At 47.5% G+C, this 18,811-nt stretch overlaps 1 protein-coding gene across 2 annotated transcripts in view; it reads right to left on the bottom strand.

Moving 5' to 3' along the window:
* Nucleotides 1-18,811, bottom strand: part of AK8 (adenylate kinase 8) — an 813,765-nt gene that overhangs the window by 384,498 nt on the left and 410,456 nt on the right. For both annotated transcript variants that reach the window (XM_078646171.1, XM_078646172.1), the window contains 2 exons: nt 5,046-5,117; nt 3,619-3,819 (listed from right to left, as the gene is read on the bottom strand). In XM_078646171.1, the coding sequence (XP_078502297.1) occupies nt 3,619-3,819; nt 5,046-5,117 (273 nt within the window). The remainder of the gene's footprint in view (nt 1-3,618; nt 3,820-5,045; nt 5,118-18,811) is intronic.

Below are 18,811 nucleotides of genomic sequence, written 5' to 3'. Positions count from 1 at the left end.
GAGCAGAGCTCAGTGGAGACTCACTTAGCACGACGTGCGGTAGAAAATCTGAGGGACTAGGGCTCCTTCCAGGAAGGTTCTAGAGGGTGGTAGTAGCTGATTGGCTCCTGGCAAAAGTTTGGTCCTTTTTACAAAAGGACTTGGATAGGTTACTAATGTGAGGCCTCTGGCCTATTAGTGTGTATATGTCTTTATGACATTACTGTTTTTATATACCGGTGACTCCCACCCCGACGACGGGGAATGATTCAGGCATGTGAATCTATGAAAGATACCCATAATACTGGATAAGAGTAAATGTCCAGACTGTCAAGAGTTGACATCCACGCCCCACAAGAGTAAATGACCAGACTGTCAAGCGTCGACATTCACGCCCCACAAGAGTAAATGTTCAGACTGTCAAGCGTCGACATCCACGCCTCACAAGAGTAAATGTCCAGACTGTCAAGCGTCGACATCCACGTCCCACAAGAGTAAATGTCCAGACTGTCAAGCGTCGACATCCCCTCAACCGAAGACTATAGTCCAGGCTTTCCATCCACTCCTCCTGAAAGCACAAGTTGGGATTTTAAGAGTGCGCATCCAAACTTTGCGAATGTGATATCTACTCACCTTGAGCATAGACATCCAGAGTTCAAGAGTTGATACCCACTCACAATGGGATTACACGCCCAGACCTCCTAGGTATCTACTCAACCTGACAGCACAAGACTATCAACAGTTCAGATGCACTCCTCCCATCCACCTTCAGAGTAAGTTGCCACACTTTCTAGAGTTGAGATCTGACTTGACCTGAGAGTGCCTATTAGCACTTTAAAGAGTTGATATCTACTCACAATGGGATTACAGGCCAGGACCATCTAGAGATTTCTACCCAACATGAGAGCACAATATCAGAATTTCAAGAGATCAGATCCACTCCTCCCATCCACTCTGAGAGTAAGTAGCCACACTTTCTATAGTTGAGATCTGACTTGGCCTGAGAGTGTATATCCACCATTTAAAGCGCACAGACTTTCCGGAGCTGATATCCGAGTAACCTTGAAAGAACATATCCACACTTTCAGAGTACACACACAGACTTTCAAGAGCTCGGATCCACTCCTCCCATACACTCTGAGAGTAAGTATCCACATGTTCTAGAGTTGAGATCTGACTTGCCCTGAGAATGTATCTCCACCATTTAAAGCGCACAGACTTTCCGGAGGTGATATCCCAGTAACCTTGAAAGAACATATCCACACTTTCAGAGTACTCACACAGACTTTCAAGTTAGTGAGACCCTTACCTGCTGAAGTCTAAAGTGTGGATTGAGCCTGTCTGTCTCCTAGGAGATTCTGAACAGGAGAAGCAGCTTCCAAATCCCTGGCCAGCAAACCTTGTCTGAGGTCGCTGGGACCTTATATGATCTGCTAGTGGTTGGTACATGTCTACACTGATTGGTGGTTGTATCTGGTGTTTCTATTGAGGTCAATGTCCTCATTGGTTGGGTATTTGAGGGTTCTGCTTGGTTTCTGGGTATGTGATTCAATCATTGTAGGGTTGGGACTAGGGCTAGGGTTAGGATTTCTATTGGAAGAAGGGACTAGGGCTTCCTATGTTATTGGTTGTTGGGAGTAGGGTAGGACTAGGGCTAGGGTTAGACCTTTAATTGGAAGTAATGATTAGGGCTTCTGGTGTGATTGGTTGCTGGACTAGGTGTGGGACTAGGATTCGGGTTAGGCTTTCTATTGGAAGTCGGGACTAGGGCTACCTGTGCCATTTGTTGCATGGACTTGTTTTGGGACTACTGGTAGGGCTAGGGCCTTTATTGGATGTAGAGATCAGGGTTTTTTAACTGATTGGGTGCTTGGACTAAGGCTAACTTTGGCTGTAAGGTCCTGGTCTCCTATTGGTTCCTAGATTTTAGGGCTAGTATTGTGATTGGATAGTGTTAGGGCTAGGGTTCCCATTGGCTGAAGGGGTCACCTGATTACTAGGGCTATAAAAAAGGCCAGGTGTAGGGCGTCTCAGCCCAGGCGTCGAGGCTAAGGGCAGAGAGGACAAGGGCAGTTGCCTGTTTGAGCCTGTACGAGACTGGTCGGGACTAGGGCCAGAAATGCTGCCCTTTTTCTCATTTAGCAATACCCAGCCCACACCATTCACATCCAAAAACAGAGCAACACACTCACACCAAATGTACACCACGCAATACACTATGCACAGATTAATGTACCAGCCTGCACTAGAAACCCAACCAAACCACATCTACACAGCCTACTATCCCAACTACCACACATATCCACCATCACCTACAAACAGTACACAACTCTATCCTATACCACTAACCAATACACTCATCACTAACACAACACCAATCAACACCATACATAACTACATCCCATTCAGACACACTCTCCCTGCTGTAATTACACCTAACACACCACCTTTTATCACTAACAAACGTATAATCATCCTTCCATCTGTTGTCCAACAAACACCCTCCTCTCCCTTCTACCATAATAACACTAACGCACAACACACACACAGCACACCACCACACTTTGTAACTCTTGCAACACATATACTTTCAATGTAATTATGGATCAACATATTTATCACTTTCTTCTAATTTCGAATTTCCAATGCACTACCCTATCTCTCATCCTATACATCTATCAATATATCCTCTACATCCACTCTCTCATTTATCCCAAACCCCATACCACTGTGATTGCCAAAATAACCCTTTCTAGACTCTCTCTTACTCTACCCCTCCCTGTATCATCTGACACGTCTTTTACTACACCGATCCCCTAAAACAAACCTTTCTAAACTCTTTCATCTGAGTCATCCCCTCCAAAACTCCTTTTTACTCATCCAAAAGCCTCCTCCTATTGCTAAGACCTAAAAAAAAATATTTCACTCTTTTTTCCCTCCACTATCCTTTTCAATCGAAATCAACAGACTAACATGTTCACTTCTCAAATTCCATATTAAACTATACTAATATACTACCCAAATAACTGAATACCATGCCCACTACTCAAATTACTTCATTTTTTTCATTTTATTTTTACTATATTCATTTTCAACACTAATCCTTTATGGGTTCCGGAGTGGCGTGCTATTCACCAGAAAAGCTATTCAACACCCATCAGGGGTAACAAGTGCTACATGAATGCAAATCATTCTTTCCAGTTTATCCCTCTCCGCTATCCTTCTCACTCCAAGTAACAGACTAGTATCCACCACTGAAATGACTTCATATTTCACCATAATAATTCACCACTAATCCTTTGTAGGCTTCCTGAATAGCGTGCGTCAACAAGCGCTATATAAATACAAACCTTTGTCCTCCTCTATCCTTCTGCTATCATTCCAAGTCCAAATAACGGACTAACCTATCCACCACTTAAAATATACTTGCATGATTCACAATAATAATTCAACACTAATCATATATGGGTCTCGTAGTAGCGTGCTACTCACCGAAAAAGCGCTTCGACGCCTCGTCAGGGGTAGTAAGCGCTATATAAATGCAATTACAATACAATACAATACTCAGACTCTGAAGAGCTCGCATCCACTGAGGCCTTCAGTGCATGTCCAGACATCCAGGAGTTGATGTCCACTCACCCTGAGAATACACGTCCATGAATGGCTGGTCCGCGTTGACCACCTTGTGGTTTTTCTTGTAGGCTTCCAGTACTCCCGGGATGCTGCGGTGGTACTCAAGTAGCCTCTTCCCAGTTTCCTTTTCCGAGGTTCCTTTGGGCACCACCAGGCGCTCCTGCACATCGGGGTCCGCGGGCCAGTCGAAGGATGTGTGGTACACCTCTAGAAGGGGCAGAGGAGGGGGAGAGTCATTGGTGTTATTCCTCATTCCCAAACAAGTGCCCCTTTTGATTCTGTAGCAATCACTGCATGACCTAGTCATATTCTGAGGGCAGGAAAGTGAATCATTTTCCAGTGTAATTTTAGTAGTTATTTTCACTTTCTTCGCATACTGCAGAAGACTGTTGGTGAGAACCTCTTACAAAGCACCCTCGTTAACTTAATTATCAAGACTTTTGTAAAACACAACTATTTATTTGTTGATTTGAGTTTTTATATAGCCTGGACCAGACCTAAAATGGAGACAGAGCACGTCTGATAGGCTCTCTGTAGTGGGACAGAGAGGAAGCACATTTACACAAAAATACATTTACAATAGAGAAGTTATCAGAGTTATTTTGATCCAATTGTCTCCAGACATGTATGTCTGTTTTGTAGCAGGCATAAGCGCTACACCCATCTAATAGGCATGTCGCCTCTTGGGTACTTCAGCCTGTGAGTGGGTCAGGCATAACCACCTTTTACTCCAGGAGTCACAACTTTGCGCCTGTGCAACTACAGGGGAAAGCTATTTTTCTGTTTGGGTAATATGGAATCGAGCAATTAGTTTTGCACAGCTGAGACAAAAAATATGTTTTTGAATTAACAAATTGCGGGAAATTGGGAAATCCAACCCACAAAGCCCTCATCAAATAAAGAGACATTCTGGAAACTACAACCCAACAATGGCTCATTACACAAGGGGACACTCTGAGTTAAAGGGATATTCCGGATTCCAAATCTCAACCAGATATCAATAAAAAAGGACATATGAGAATCCAAAAACCAACATCATCAAATAACGGAATACACTGGAATTCAGATTTTTGGTGATGTACGATGGACATACAGACATACTGAAAGGGGGAACCCAGTGTGTCTCATCATAGTACACCCCAGAACTAAACCAGAGGGATATTCCAGAATCCAAGACACGTCCAGGCATGATCAATCAAAGGTATATTCTGGGATCGAAAACTAAATCAGACCGTAATTAAGCAAAGCTACATAACCAGACATCATTATAAAAAGACAGACATTGTGGATTTAACATCCAATCAAAGCTCGCCTGTCAAAATGACATTCTGGAATCCAAAATCCGACGATACGTCACCAAACAAATGGATATTCTGTTTCGGCTTCTTTGACCAGGATAGAGCCGTTTAAGTTACATTAAAGGTCCTCCTTACCATCGTCGAATGGGTCGATCCTCTTCCCAAGGTTCCTCTCAATCAGGACGGTGTCTGGCGCATCCAGGACCACTGAGAACAGAACGATACAAAAGACATGTATCCAAGCATGCGTTGATGACAGTACAAGGTACAATGAAGCACAGAACAGAAGTCTGTCTCTACACTCACATACAGACAAGACAAACATCAAAACAAAGGAGACTTGGTCCATTGACGGACATAAAGAGATGAGAAGAGAGTCACGTTCTTCACAGAGAAATGGACAGAAAAGAGACTCACAGCCGATCAAGAGACATGAAGAGAAGAGCCTCATGGTCACTCAAGGGTCATGAAGAAAAAAGAGACTCATGGTCTATTAAGTGACATAAAGAGATGGGAGTCAGAGTATCAAGAGACATAAAGAGAGAACAGACTGATGGTCAACCAAGGATCATGACGAGAGAGCACACACTCACAGCCTTTCAATGGATGGGGAGAGAGAAGAGACTCCTGGTCTATCGAGGAACATGAAGACAGCTGGGAATCCTGGTCTATCAAGGGACATGAAGAAAGAAGAGACAGGCTATCAAAGACATGAAGGGAAAACAGATTAATAGATATCAAGGGTTGAAGAAGAGACAGAGTATCAAGAGACCTGAAGGGAGAACAGACTGATGGTCTACCAAGGGTCGTGAAGAGTAAGAGGCTCGCGGTCGATCAAGAGACATGAAGAGAGAAGAGACTCATGGTCTACCAAGGGACATAAAGTGACAGCACGCTCACAGCCTTTCAATGAATGGGGAGATAGAAGAGACTCCTGGTCTATCGAGGAACATGAAGACAGCTGGGAATCCTGGTCGATCAAGGGACATGAAGAAAGAGACTCACGGTCTACCAGTGAAGATGAAAAGAGAAGAGGTTCACAGTCTCCCTTGAGGGAGAAAAGACTTGTGGTCTATCAATGGTCGTGAAGAGAGAAGAGACAGAGTATCAAGTGACACAAAGAGGGAAGAGACACTTGGGGTATGAAGGGACATGAAGAGAGAACACACTCACAGCCCATCAATGGATGTGAAGATAGAAGAGACTCATGGTCAACCAAGGGTCATGAAGAGAGCAGAGACTCACGGTCAATCAAAAGACATGAAGAGAGAAGAGACTCATGGTCTATTAAGGAACACGAAGAGAGAGCACACTGTCAGCCCATCAATAGATGCTGAGAGAGAGCACACTCATAGCCTATCACTGGACGTGAAGAGAGAGCACACTGCCAGCCTATCAATAGATGCGAAGAGAGAGCACACTCATAGCCTATCACTGGACGTGAAGAGAGAGCACACTCATAGCCTATCACTGGACGTGAAGAGAGAGCACACTGCCAGCCTATCAATAGATGCGAAGAGAGGGCACACTCAGCCTGTCAATGGATGGGGAGAGAGAAGAGGCTCTGGTCTACCAAGGAACACGAAGAGAGAGCACGCTCACAGCTTATCACTGGACGCGAAGAGAGAGCACACTGTCAGCCCATCAATAGATGCTGAGAGAGAGCACACTCATAGCCTATCACTGGACGTGAAGAGAGAGCACACTCATAGCCTATCACTGGACGTGAAGAGAGAGCACACTGCCAGCCTATCAATAGATGCGAAGAGAGGGCACACTCAGCCTGTCAATGGATGGGGAGAGAGAAGAGGCTCTGGTCTACCAAGGGACATGAAGAGAGAGCACGCTCACAGCCAATTAGACATGAAGAGACAAAAGCCTCAGTCCATTAAGAAACATTAAATGAGAAGAGACTCCAGGTTTATCAACAGACCTGGGAAGAGAAGAGGCTTATGGCTGCCTATCGAGGGACATTAGTAGAGAAGAGACGCCCGTTCTATTGAGAGACATGGTGTTGGACTTGGCTCTTTTTGCAGGGTCTTCCCAGAACTTTTTGCCTTCCTCCTGTATTTTTTCTGGCCTGTTGTTGGTGGTGGTTTTAGGATTCTGGGCACTTTTTCTGTTGATCAGTGCTAAAGTGCATGTGCTCTCTTTGGTAAACTTGGTAATATTGGTCTACACCTGTTTGGCATATTTCATTTACTTATCAGTCCCTTGTACAGAGGTATCAGGGACTGGGCCAGTAAATTAAATGCTTGCACCACCCACGGAAGTAGCCTTTTAAACCTTTCTCAGGCCTCTGCTACTGCAGGGCCTGCATGCGCAGTTTACTGCAGCAGTGACGTGGCATATAAAGTTGTTGCCCTGTCTGCAACTCCCCTTTTACTACATATCTGTCACCCCTAAGGTAGGCCCCAGCTAGCCCTATGGGCAGGGTGCGGTGTAGGTAAAAGGTGGGACATTTACCTTAACTGTGTGGCATGTCCTGGTAGTGACAAGCAGCCTATTTGGTTTCTCACTCATGTTCGGCTGGCCTCTCATTGGTTTGCAGTGGGGATTCCCTGATATGTGCTTCAGTGGTAATTCCTGACATGAGAGGGATAGAGCAACCATGTTTGGTAAATTTGGAATAGTAGTGATAAATCCTGCTTATTGGTTAAAGCGTATTTATTATTACTATTTTTGAAATGCCTCTTTTAGAAGTGGGCATTTCTGTGTGCTTAGGTGTCTTTGTGCCTCTGCTGGGTTGTGAATTGACTGTCTGGTTTTGGAGTGACAGAGACAGTCGATGTGAATTCTTTTCAGACAGCCACTGGGGCGGTTGAGTGTGACCTGCCTTTCCTGGAATGAGTCGGGCTGGGATGAATAGCCCTGGGCTGCATATAGAATGGTGGGAGGAGGTTCGCCTTACACCTGAATAGGCCTGGCCTGCCCTGCACAATGCTGTCTCCACCCCTGCCAGGAAACTACTCAAGTGAGGACAGAACTGGTCTGGACTGGGCTCAGAGCCCTCTCCCAGAAGAGAACAAAGACTTTCTACACTGTAAGAGAAGGGGCTGTGACCCCATGTTTTTTAGCTTTGGCTTGGAAAAGGAAGAAGAGACTGCGTGGGACCAGAGGATTGCTGTGCTGGCAGGGAACCACCACTGGGATGGTGCCTGGTGTGCTGGGCTGCTGGAGGGACTGCATCTATGCCCAAGGACCCTCTGGGCGGGCCTGCTGCCTGCTCTCCTGGAACACGAATTGTGGCTGCACTACTGCACATGGCAAGGTAAACCTGGACTAATTCATTTGTGGGGTATGGTGGTAGTGGTCCCTACCTCTTTTCTCAGGATCCCTCCTTGTTGGGCTTATCAAGCGATCATCTTAATGGGCTTTAAAGTTACAGCCTCTCTGGTCTCTTCCATACTGTGAGTAGGTCAACAATGGACTTTAATAAGTGCTGCAATGGCCCTCTTATGCGATAGGACAGCATCTAGTTTTCCGGTGCTATTTGTACCATCATTAGCACCAGCAGCGGCTCACAGGGGTAGCAGTAAAGCTTCCTGTTATTTTGCCTGGGATTGGAGCTGGCAATGTCATCAAACTTTGCAGTCTGAAACTGATTAGGCAAAGACATACCTGTGATGATGCAACAGGCACTCAGCTGTAGAACCAGCTAGTTTCAACATAATACTGGTATACCGTCAGTGATAAACATAAGGTTGTGGGCTACACACGAATAGGCACTTTCTGTCAGCTGGGGCGTGAGTGTGCCATTCCCAAGAGAGTGTGGGTTACCTTGTTAGTGCTGATATGGAGGGATGAAGCACTTATACCGAAAAATACCAGAGCACATTTTGCAATCATAGGTAAGGTTAAATTGATTATATTGTTGACAGGTTACCAGTTGCTTCAGTTAAGCGAACTTACCTTGGGAGTTGTCAGTGAACATTCAGACTACAAGGTTGGTGGTTAGCCGGTTGGCAGGCCTTTTAGATGTGTGTTCCTAGTTCAGGCATGTCTGATTATCGGTTAGGGTGCCTGAAGTCTGTCCTGGGATACAAGTTCACAGGCAGGTGGAGTGGCACAACTGACAGGGGCATGAGTGCAACCGCAGGTCACAGGTTCAGATCCTGGTAGGTCCACTGAGCAGTTCATCCTGCTAAGGTCTTTGATACAGGAACCATTGAGTTGAGTAACTATAACATGGGCAATTTCTTCCGCCCTATAGCCTTGGCCTGCAGCCATGCAGGTTGTGGAAGTGTCAAACGTGAGTGATATGGTCCATATATTTGGAAACGCCCTGGTTTAAGCACAAATGGGCTACTAAGTAAACACTTGGCATTCCCAGTTTTCGATTGTGCAGGTAGTTTACTTATGATTCCCCTCTGGTCCACACGGTCCTGTCTGCTTCCTGGTATACTAGCAGAAGTTTGGGAGGGCAGGGCTTCACCTAGGATGGTGGCTGGCTGATTGCGATGGACATACTACAACACAGGCTATACATAGATAACTGGGTGAAACAGGTAGTAAGGCGGGATTGTTATCTCTTACTTCAACCCGCATTGGCACTTCTTGTCAGTAGTGGCTTGTCAAAAGTAATGCTCTTCAGCCAGGCAATGTCAACATCGAACCAACACCAAACCAAGTGTTTTAGGACATCCTGGGCGCATAGACATGAAGGGCTGGGCGAGGCGGGTACCACAGATACTGGGTCCCCCTACGAGTGCAGACGCAGCAGGACATGCTAACATGTGGGGCGATGGGAACCCCAAGGCAGTGAAGGGGACAGCTGGCCGTAGGCCACCCTGGGAGGGGTGGTGTAATTGTGCAGGCACTGGAACAGCGGCCCGGGCAGGGGGTGGGGGGGTCTCCCCTCTCACCACTGGGGGACTGACAGCTAGGAGGCGATTTTTGACCTTCCAAGGAAGGAGGGTCCTGATGCCAGAATTGAATTTCCCCTGGTGTAAGTTATGCATCCATCCCTGAACAGAGGGGTTTTGGGTTTATCAGTCTAAAATCCACAGGGAGTTTAGTAAGGATGGGGGCACCTGTCCAGAGGGGGCATGCTGGCCTCTGGTCCAGTATGGGCTTGGACTTGTTTTTTCTGGGCCTGGGAGCGGTCCGGTAATCAGCTTGATGTAGGTAAAGATGCCTACCTTGGTGTGGGGGCCCTGGTTGTGTCGGTGGCCACCCCCAGGGCTGTGGAGGAGTTACAGGGCGATCCAGGGTCTGCAAAGTACAGATGGGCACGATATGCAGCGGCACAAGGGTGCTAAGCCAAGGATACCCAGGGATGTCTTAGCGTGTCCCCTAGAAGAACTACGGCGCCCCGTTAGTCCTATGGGAGGTTGTGTGCCTGAGCAACCGGGGGCTGCCTGGAACGCTCCGCCCCCTTCAGGGGGTGCGAGAAAGGGCGTGACTGGTGGTCCACTGATGGGAGGGGTGGCCCCTCCCAAAATTGGTACTCACCGATTGGTGATGGCCACGGTGTAAGTTGGCTCATCAGGCGGGCAGGCAGCAGAGGGGCTGACCTGCCCTTGGATTGCCCGTAAGATAACTCACCATGTTGGCATATTTTGTTATGCAAAATAAACCTGCAGCAATATTCTCCACTAACAAAGTGTCTTGTGGTTTATTTATGTATGTTGCATTATTACAACTGATGAGTGTTGCCGATATTGGCACTATGGAACTGTGCGCTCCCACTACTCTTCCAAGAGCCCAGCACAAGGGGCCTGCCCCTGTGCTGGAGAAGCCCGAGTATGGAAAAAGCGCTTAACGTTTCCTGCATTTGTTCCCGGGGTTAAGTGCAGGCGGAGCACTTTTGTTTTTGAACTTTATCACAGCGCGCTTTGAGAGCACCACATCTGTTGCCCAAGGAGTAGGCTCAGGAAGAGAGCTCTGGGGTGTCGACAGCGCGTGCAGCACTGCCCTGCCTGCCTGCTTCTGCAGGGTGCCTGGCATGACCGAGGAGATCACACCGCTGGAGCTCCGTGACTGCTCCTGGGACGCGGTGGCTTGATTACCGCCTACGACCCCTCTGTGGTAAAGAGGGCTGCGACCTACATCTGTAGTAGAGTAACTGGCGAGTGCCCCGCCGCTTTGCCATCAGAGATCCTCCTGAGAGAGCCCGCCTCCCTGGACTAGAGGATAAGCCCGGCACGGAGTGACTCGAACTCAGCAGGACCAACTGGAGGGACTGCAGGGCCGTGCACCCTGTAGCGCGTTACCAGGAGCTCTGAGGCGAGGCCGCCCACATGCGCAGTCCTTACACCCGTCTCCGAGGCCCAGGAGGGCTCCAGACGGGCTGCAGGGCTGTACGGCTTGCGGAGAGGTAGCAGGACACTCGTCTTGCCCGGCAGTTGGCTGCTTGTGGGAGGCAGAGACCCGGTGCGTGTGCGCCCCACCCCTGTATTCGGTGTGCAGGGCTACTGGGGCCTTCTTGTTCGGCAGTACCTGGTTGGAACCTCGACGGAGCCCCCCGGATCCTAAATCAAACAGGATCATTGTAAAAGTACTGCATTCCCCAATAGAGGCACAGGAGTGAGGTGCCAGAGGAGGCAGGGGTAATATGCCTATGGTACTGTGTCTCGGAGATTAGGGGTGTTACCTATCACCGGTTCTCATGTGTTTCAGATTCAGGATCAGACAGTGAGTTGATGTTCTTGTTCCTAATGAGTGCACACTGCTAGTATCTACTCTAGTGCACAACCGATGATGGTCATGCCTAATGCTTTGTGCTAAAGGTAATCCTACTAGTGGTTACTGGGTGGGGACAACTGTGATGTTTTATGACAGTGGCCCGATTGGCCAAGTGATTTATGTAATTCCTGCGAAGCCATGGCAAGTGCCTAGCGGCTCAGTAATATATGCGATTGTGATATGTGTTTTTATGGATAATACAAACGATATTTTTATATAACCTTGAGTGGAGTTTCTTTGGTGGTGTGCCTAGTGTGTCGCTGCTGAGTGAGTGTGTTGCGTAAATGCTTTACACAGTGCCTCTGGGATAAGCCTGACTACTCTGCCAAGCTACCAAGGGGGTGAGCAGGGGTTATCTTCAGCGTGTCACTCCCTTGCCCTCACTAGAGTGGTGGGTTCTGCCTGACTTGGATGCACACCCTAGCCAACCAGAAACCCCACTCAGGAGCTCTAGGCTCATGGCAGCCCTGGGCAGGGAGCGTAGGTAGGGGGCCCCGGAAGAGGAGGTCCGGGCGGGGCCCCAGAAGAGGGGGGTGGTCAGGGTGTTTGGAAGTGGAACAGAGCAAGAGGCCGCCAAATCCCTGCCAGGGGCCGCTACGCCAATATGTATCCATCCTCAGAGGATTACTATATTAAGGATATATATTGATGTGGCGGCCCCTGGGGTTTGGCGGCCCTGTGCAGGTGCACAGCTTGCACATACCTAAGGCCGTCCCTGCCCCACTTCTAACACATGGAGGCAAATGAGACACAGGGTCCATCTACCGATGTTCAGAAAAAGCTCAAGACCTATAGTGAGACACAAAGACAGAAAAGGCTTACAGTCTATCAAGCGATATGAAGGTGGACGAGAATCACAGCCTACTGAGGGATGTAAAGAGAAAGAACAGACTTGCTAGATACAATGAGACATGAAAACAGGACAGACTCATGGTTAATCTACAAACAGACAGGAGAGACACGCTTTGGCCTGGATAAAAGCACTAATACAGACCCTCCTTTGTATGGAAACATTAGGACACCGTAGTCTACTTAGATGCTAACAGTTAGAAAAGAGGAAGTGGTGTTACATCTAGACAGTGGCAGCTCGCCGAGGGAGTGCTGCGGGGCGGTGGGATGGGGTGGGTGGGTTGTGGAGTGCGACATACGACGGACAGGAGTACGGTAAGTAATTAAATAAATAAAACTATTTACCTTGCGCGAGCTGCATCGCCGAGGTGGCGATGCATCGCGCGCAAGGTAAATAGTTTTATTTATTTAATTACTTACCTTACTCCTGTCCGTCATATGTCAGACTCCACAAACCCCCACACTGCCCCTCCCCCACCCCACCGCCCTGCAGTACTCTCTTGGCGAGCCGCCACTGTATCTAGAACCAAGGTTTGTCATACAATGGACCTGTGTTGTATCGTACCTAGAGACATTGGCAAAGAAGGAACGATGGTGAAACTGCAATCAGGACACAAATACATATGGGCCTATTGAGAAGCACAGATAGTGTTATAAAGGATTCATGTATCTAGAAACCTAGAAAGAGATGGAGGTAACCAGTGGCGTGTCTAAAAATATGAGTAAGTAAGAAGGGGTGGATAGTGTATCTAGTCAGAGTTAGAAGGCGCTAAAGATGTATCTAAAGATGGGCAGAGTTGTGTGACTAAAAACATGGACAGAGTAAGAAGGACAGTGTGTGAAGGAAATGCTACCGTATCAAGCAACATAGATTAAGTTGGAAGGGCCTGATGCTGTCTAGGAACATGGACAGTTTAAGAAGGGACTGGTAGTACATCTAAAAACATGTGAAACAAGCATTAGCAATGCAATAGGTCTCGCATTTGCTAGAGTTTGAGCTATTGGCATTGCAAATGACAATGCCTTTTATTTATGTGTTTTAAAAACTTGCAAGCGGTGCGTAAACACCCACTTTGTACTTAAAGGTTCTTGCATATGAGAAGCAAGGCTGGCAGTATAAGAGGTGCAGTTACTGCCAGCCTTGCTTCTCGTAAGCAATGACAATGTACAAAGTGCGTGTTTATGCACCGCTTGCAGGTTTTCGAAAAAAATGAATAAAAGGCATTGTTATTTACAATGCAAATAGCTCAAACTCTTGCAACTGTGAGACCTATTGATTTGCTAATGCTTGCTGCGCTCCGAGGCAGAGGCGGCACCAGCCATAGGAAGGCAGGGACCCTGACGCCAGGCCATGCCTTTCAAAAGCAGGAAGGAAGAGTGGGCAGCTACAACCAAAACAGACCTTAGTCTTTGAATGCACAACAAATGCGGCAAGATAAGAGCAAGATCTACTGCCCTGTTTACAACAGAGCTCTGTACACCACGCACACTGGTTTCCAGTGCCCCACTTTAAAGAAAGAAATAGTGCTCACTAGCTTTGAGAAACACCACACGTAACAGGGGTGGCCCTAGAAAATAGGCAGAGCTTTTAAAGCCCATATCCTGAATACAGCATTTTTCGCAGACACAACGCAAGGGCTGGCTAGGCGAGACCTAAAAACGAAAGTGGATAGGGTTTGGCTACGGGTTATAGACAGTGAATGGGAATGGGGAAAGGCCGCGCTGGGAACAGGATACTGAAACGAAGAGCTGTGGGTGTGAACTGAGCACTGCCCAACTGAACAAGGGCAGGGCAGGCTGATGGGCGAGAATGGGAGCACAGCAAACAGCACAGGAGAATGGGATGGGTAAACAAAGGATGAAACAATGCAAGAAGAGAGGAGACCCTGAAGGAAAGCAGGTCAGCACAGTTCTGAAAGGCATGTCTGGACAACAGGGGAGCGCACACAGGACAGTGTTAATGGGTAGGTCACTTAATGGGGAGCAGAAAAGAAAAGAACTGCGTGGCATCAAATATAGGGGAACACAGTTGGACTGCAGGGCTGTAGAATGGTTAGGACCACTGATGCCAGGACAGTGGAAAGGAGTGGGGTGGACAATGAAGGCGGTGAAACAGAGCACAAGAGTGGGGGGAAAAGCAGAACCTAGGTGCAACATGAGACTACTTGACGGAGCAGAGCATATTACATGCCGAGAGTTGGTTTGGGACACAGAAGAGGACACAATGGTACAGCACTTGTGCAGGGCATGGACAGCGAAGAGCAGCAAAGTGTGATGGATGAGAAACTAGCATGGGCACCGAAGGACAGCCGGGCTTACAGTGACAACTGGTATAAAGGGGTCAAAGAATAGGAGGGGAGCCAGGTGGACTTGATCTGTTAGTTTTATATGTGAATTGTCTGAAATATTCTACAACCGAATGCAGCAGAGTAGGAAATGTCACACACAACACCATCCCTGCCCCCATCATAAACTAACCAATTTGCAGGAAACACCACTTCCGCCCAAGCATCCCTGATGGTATGCTGCACCCACCTTTAATGATAATCTGGGCAGAGGTCTCTGGTGAAGTGAGAGGGTCCCATTTCTTTATGGTGTTCAGGGGTGAACCGCTCATCCTGACGCCGTTTGCAATCTCCAAACCCCGGCAGTGATTCTGTGTTGCTAGCCTTCTCTTTTGCAGCTACTGGCTGCTTTCTGATCAGCATCAGATCATTAGCGCCAAGGCGTGAAAGTGAAACCTCAGAAACGCCCTGAAGTCACAAGACAACTTCAATAGAGAAACATTCTGCGGAAAACTACTTCCTGGAGCTCGTATGTAAGGCAGCTCTTGATTGCAGAAGGTAATTGGCATTGATTGGTAGCTGTAAGCTGCATGTTTATTGGTCAGTTTAGTTGCGTGCTCTTCACGCGTTCTTTGACTTGCAGTGCATGTGGGCCTTACTGTGAGAGGTCTAAATGTGAAACCAACCAAACCCATTGTTTAACAGAGTTTTCTTCTAATATGTAATAACTGAGGATTGTGAATTCTTTTTAATTTTTATAATATGTTTAAGAATTGCGCCCAAAGGCTAAGACACATACGCTTTAAACCTATTGGGAGTCAGTTGGTCAATTTAACAATACCTCAGTCTCTGAGGTCGTGCGTGTTGAAAGAGATGCCGTGAGCGTGCACCTCAGCTGTCCAGGCACACGCTGAAAGAGACGCCGTGAGCGTGCACATGGGCTGTCCGGGCGCCGTGAGCGTGCACATCCCTGTCCCCCTTCGGCCACCAAACCGACGACTATAGGTCTCGCCAAGGCGAGTAGGGCATGCGCTGCATTGCTAGGCGAGACCTAAAAAGTGATGGGTGATGATCAAATTAATCTCTGCCACTGGTAGTTTCTCTTTGCCACATTCCAGTCCCTTCTTGTTTTGGTCTCCATCCTACAACAGACACGGACAAACCATATCAGCCTTGATTGAGCTGCAGGAGCAAGCGTCCAGGCAGAAATGTTAGACCAGCTCCACACAAGCAACCGCAGACCGGCTCCTGCTTTGTTGGGCAGCTTGATACCTGGAGCACAGTGAGTAGGGGTGCCCATGCTTAAGAACACCAGTCACGCTGACGATGCTGCAGTGCGGAACACATAAAGTAATGATTGGAGTGCTGTAATTAATCTGAACAATTTGTAATTACTCTGCTCCAGATTCCAGTGCTCATGGTGCTGATACTGTGCCACTACAGACAAGGACCAACCATTTCTATGGAAATCAGACGTGGTCAATGTGGAACAGTCCAGTTTGAACTGTTAGGCCAAAGTCTCAGAACACAAGCCACCCCAAACTGGTGCTGGCCCTTCCTTTGGCTCAAGAGAGGTGCAGCTGGAGTCCTTGGCAAAGTCAGCATGGGGCCCCGCCTGGAAATGTCAGTCGAACTAAGGGTGTTGCACTGAGAAAATCCAAAAGGGATGAGGGGAATGTGGGAATTGATCTAAGCTACTGGGCCACTGACAATTACTTGGGGCTGCTGATTATTCCATTCGTCCATAAACTTGAACAGTTAAACAGTGACTGACAGTATATCCAGAAACAAGGATGGGGCAAGAAAGGACTTATAATGCACCTCCAAACAACAACAGGAATGGTGAACCTAGGAAGATGGCAAGAATACAAAGGGGCTGATAGTGTACCTACAAACATGGAGACTCAGAAGTAACATCTGCTAGATCTAGAAACATGAATAGTATAAAAGGGAGCAGCATACTGTGTCTAGAAACATGGCCAGAAGAAGAAGGGACTGGGGTGTATCTAGAAGCATGGGAAGCTAGAAGGGTTTGATGTTGTATACAGACATTTGAAACGAGTACGAAAGGGCTAATAGTGTTCCTACAAACATGGAGACTCGGAAGTGATGTCGGATATATCTAGAAACATGAATAGTATAAAAGGGAGCAGCATGCTAAGTCTAGAAACATGGACAGAATAAAAAGGGACTGTGGTGTATCCAGAAACATGGGCAGTTAGGAGTTTTTGATGTTCTATACAGAAACATAAACTGATAGTGTACCTACAAACATGGAGAGTCATAAGTGACATCTGATAGATCTAGAAAGATTAATAGTATAAAAGGGAGCAGCATGTTGTGTCTAGAAACATGGACAGAAGAAGAAGGGGCTGGTGTGTATCTAGAAGCATGGACAGTTAGAAGGGTTTAAGGTTGTATAAAGAAACATGAACAGAGTACGAAAGGGCTGATAGTCTTGCAGCAAAGTGGCAATTTTATGTGGTATGGCTGGGAGGCCTTACCGTGTAATATTAACACAGTCCCCAAAAGAGGACCCTGGATTCACACTAGAAATCCTTCTCTTAGTCCTGGTAGAGTGGCAACGAGCAGACAGGCTTACTTAGAGGAACATGTGTTAAACATTTTACAGTGCCAACAGTGGCAATAACTAATGGACACGACTTGATAGAAATTCAACACCAATTTATAAATATATAGAATATTTGATATAAATATAGCCACCAAAATAAAATCCATACAATGCAGATAGCCGGAGTTACCCATTTTCAAGTGTTCAAGAAATCAATGCTCTGCAGCTGTCAAACTCTACCATTGCGGTCAATGGGGAAAATCTCAGGTGACACTCGGCCACTTGCAGGGTGAGTTCAACGGAACTCACTTGGAGTTAAGTACTTGCGGGTCCACAGACCAAGCTGCGACAGTCACAACAATTTCATACTATACTTGCAGGTTGTGTACAGAGGAGCCCCTTTGAGGTGGAGCTTGGAGGGGCCCCTGGACCGGGAATCACCAGGTAGAATAGCTCTACCTAGCTCTGGCGTCTCCGGTGCAGAGGTGTATTTTGCTATCGGTGGAGGAAAACGGGACTGCAGGTGCTGACTTTATCAGGTGTCCCAACAAAGCCCTCTTTGAGATGCGAGAGCTTAACAACTGGTCCACAGAAGAGTAGGGGGAACGATGAATGAGGTTCCCTCCGTGGGACGTCGAGTGAAGTAGCTGGTAGTCACCCAGACCACCAAAAAGCCTTGATCCTTGCAAAGGTCACGGCTGGGCCAGTCTTCTCCCAGAGGCTCAGGGAACGCTCTAGTGGGCTGAGACTTGCTGAGGTTCAGGAGTACGCTTCCCAGAAGGCACCTGGCCAGTTACTCTTGGGCTAGTCCACAACGGAGCCTGGTGGTAGGTCTTTGGTCAGATCTTGAAAGTGCCGTTTGTGCCTGCCGACTGCAGGGTACTAGTACTTCTAGTCCTAGGGAGTCCTGATGGAGTCTTTGGGTTGCAGAAGGGCTGCGACAGGTGCTGCCTTCACGCCGCTTCTTTGTGTAGTCCTGCCTTGTGCTGACACATGTCTCTTCTTTGTCCTTTTTTGCTTCAGAGCAGATGTGGAGTTCTGGTGTCAGGGGTGCCCCTTAAATACTGGATTTAGGGGGGTGAGGGCTAGTAGCTAATAGACTACTAGTCCTGCGGCTAATCCGCCCCTGAGGTGACAACATCCGGTGTCTGTGTCACCAAACTACCCAGAACCCACTATTTTTAGGAGTTCTCAAGATGGCATGGGCTCAGCTGTACCGACCCACTATCCCACGCAGAGGTGTGTCTAGCCTTTGGGCGGGTGTACACCTCAGGCATACTTATTCCCTACCTGCCCACAAAGCACGAGGTCCTGGGGGCAGGGGGTGCCTTTGAATCCACAGGGAAACAAGTCACTTACATATCAGAGAAACATGAATAATATGAAAGGGAGCAGCATGCTGTGTCTAGAGACATGGACAGAACAAGAAGGGGCTAGGGTGCATTTAGTAACATGGGCAGTTAGAAGGGTTTGATGTTAGATACAGAAACGTGGACAGAATAACAAGG

This window comes from Lissotriton helveticus, chromosome 5_1, assembly GCF_964261635.1.
Source record: "Lissotriton helveticus chromosome 5_1, aLisHel1.1, whole genome shotgun sequence".
Taxonomy (NCBI): Eukaryota; Metazoa; Chordata; class Amphibia; order Caudata; family Salamandridae; genus Lissotriton; species Lissotriton helveticus.
The sequence above is the reverse complement of the archived record's forward strand: the minus strand, read 5'-3'. Positions and strand labels throughout refer to the sequence as shown.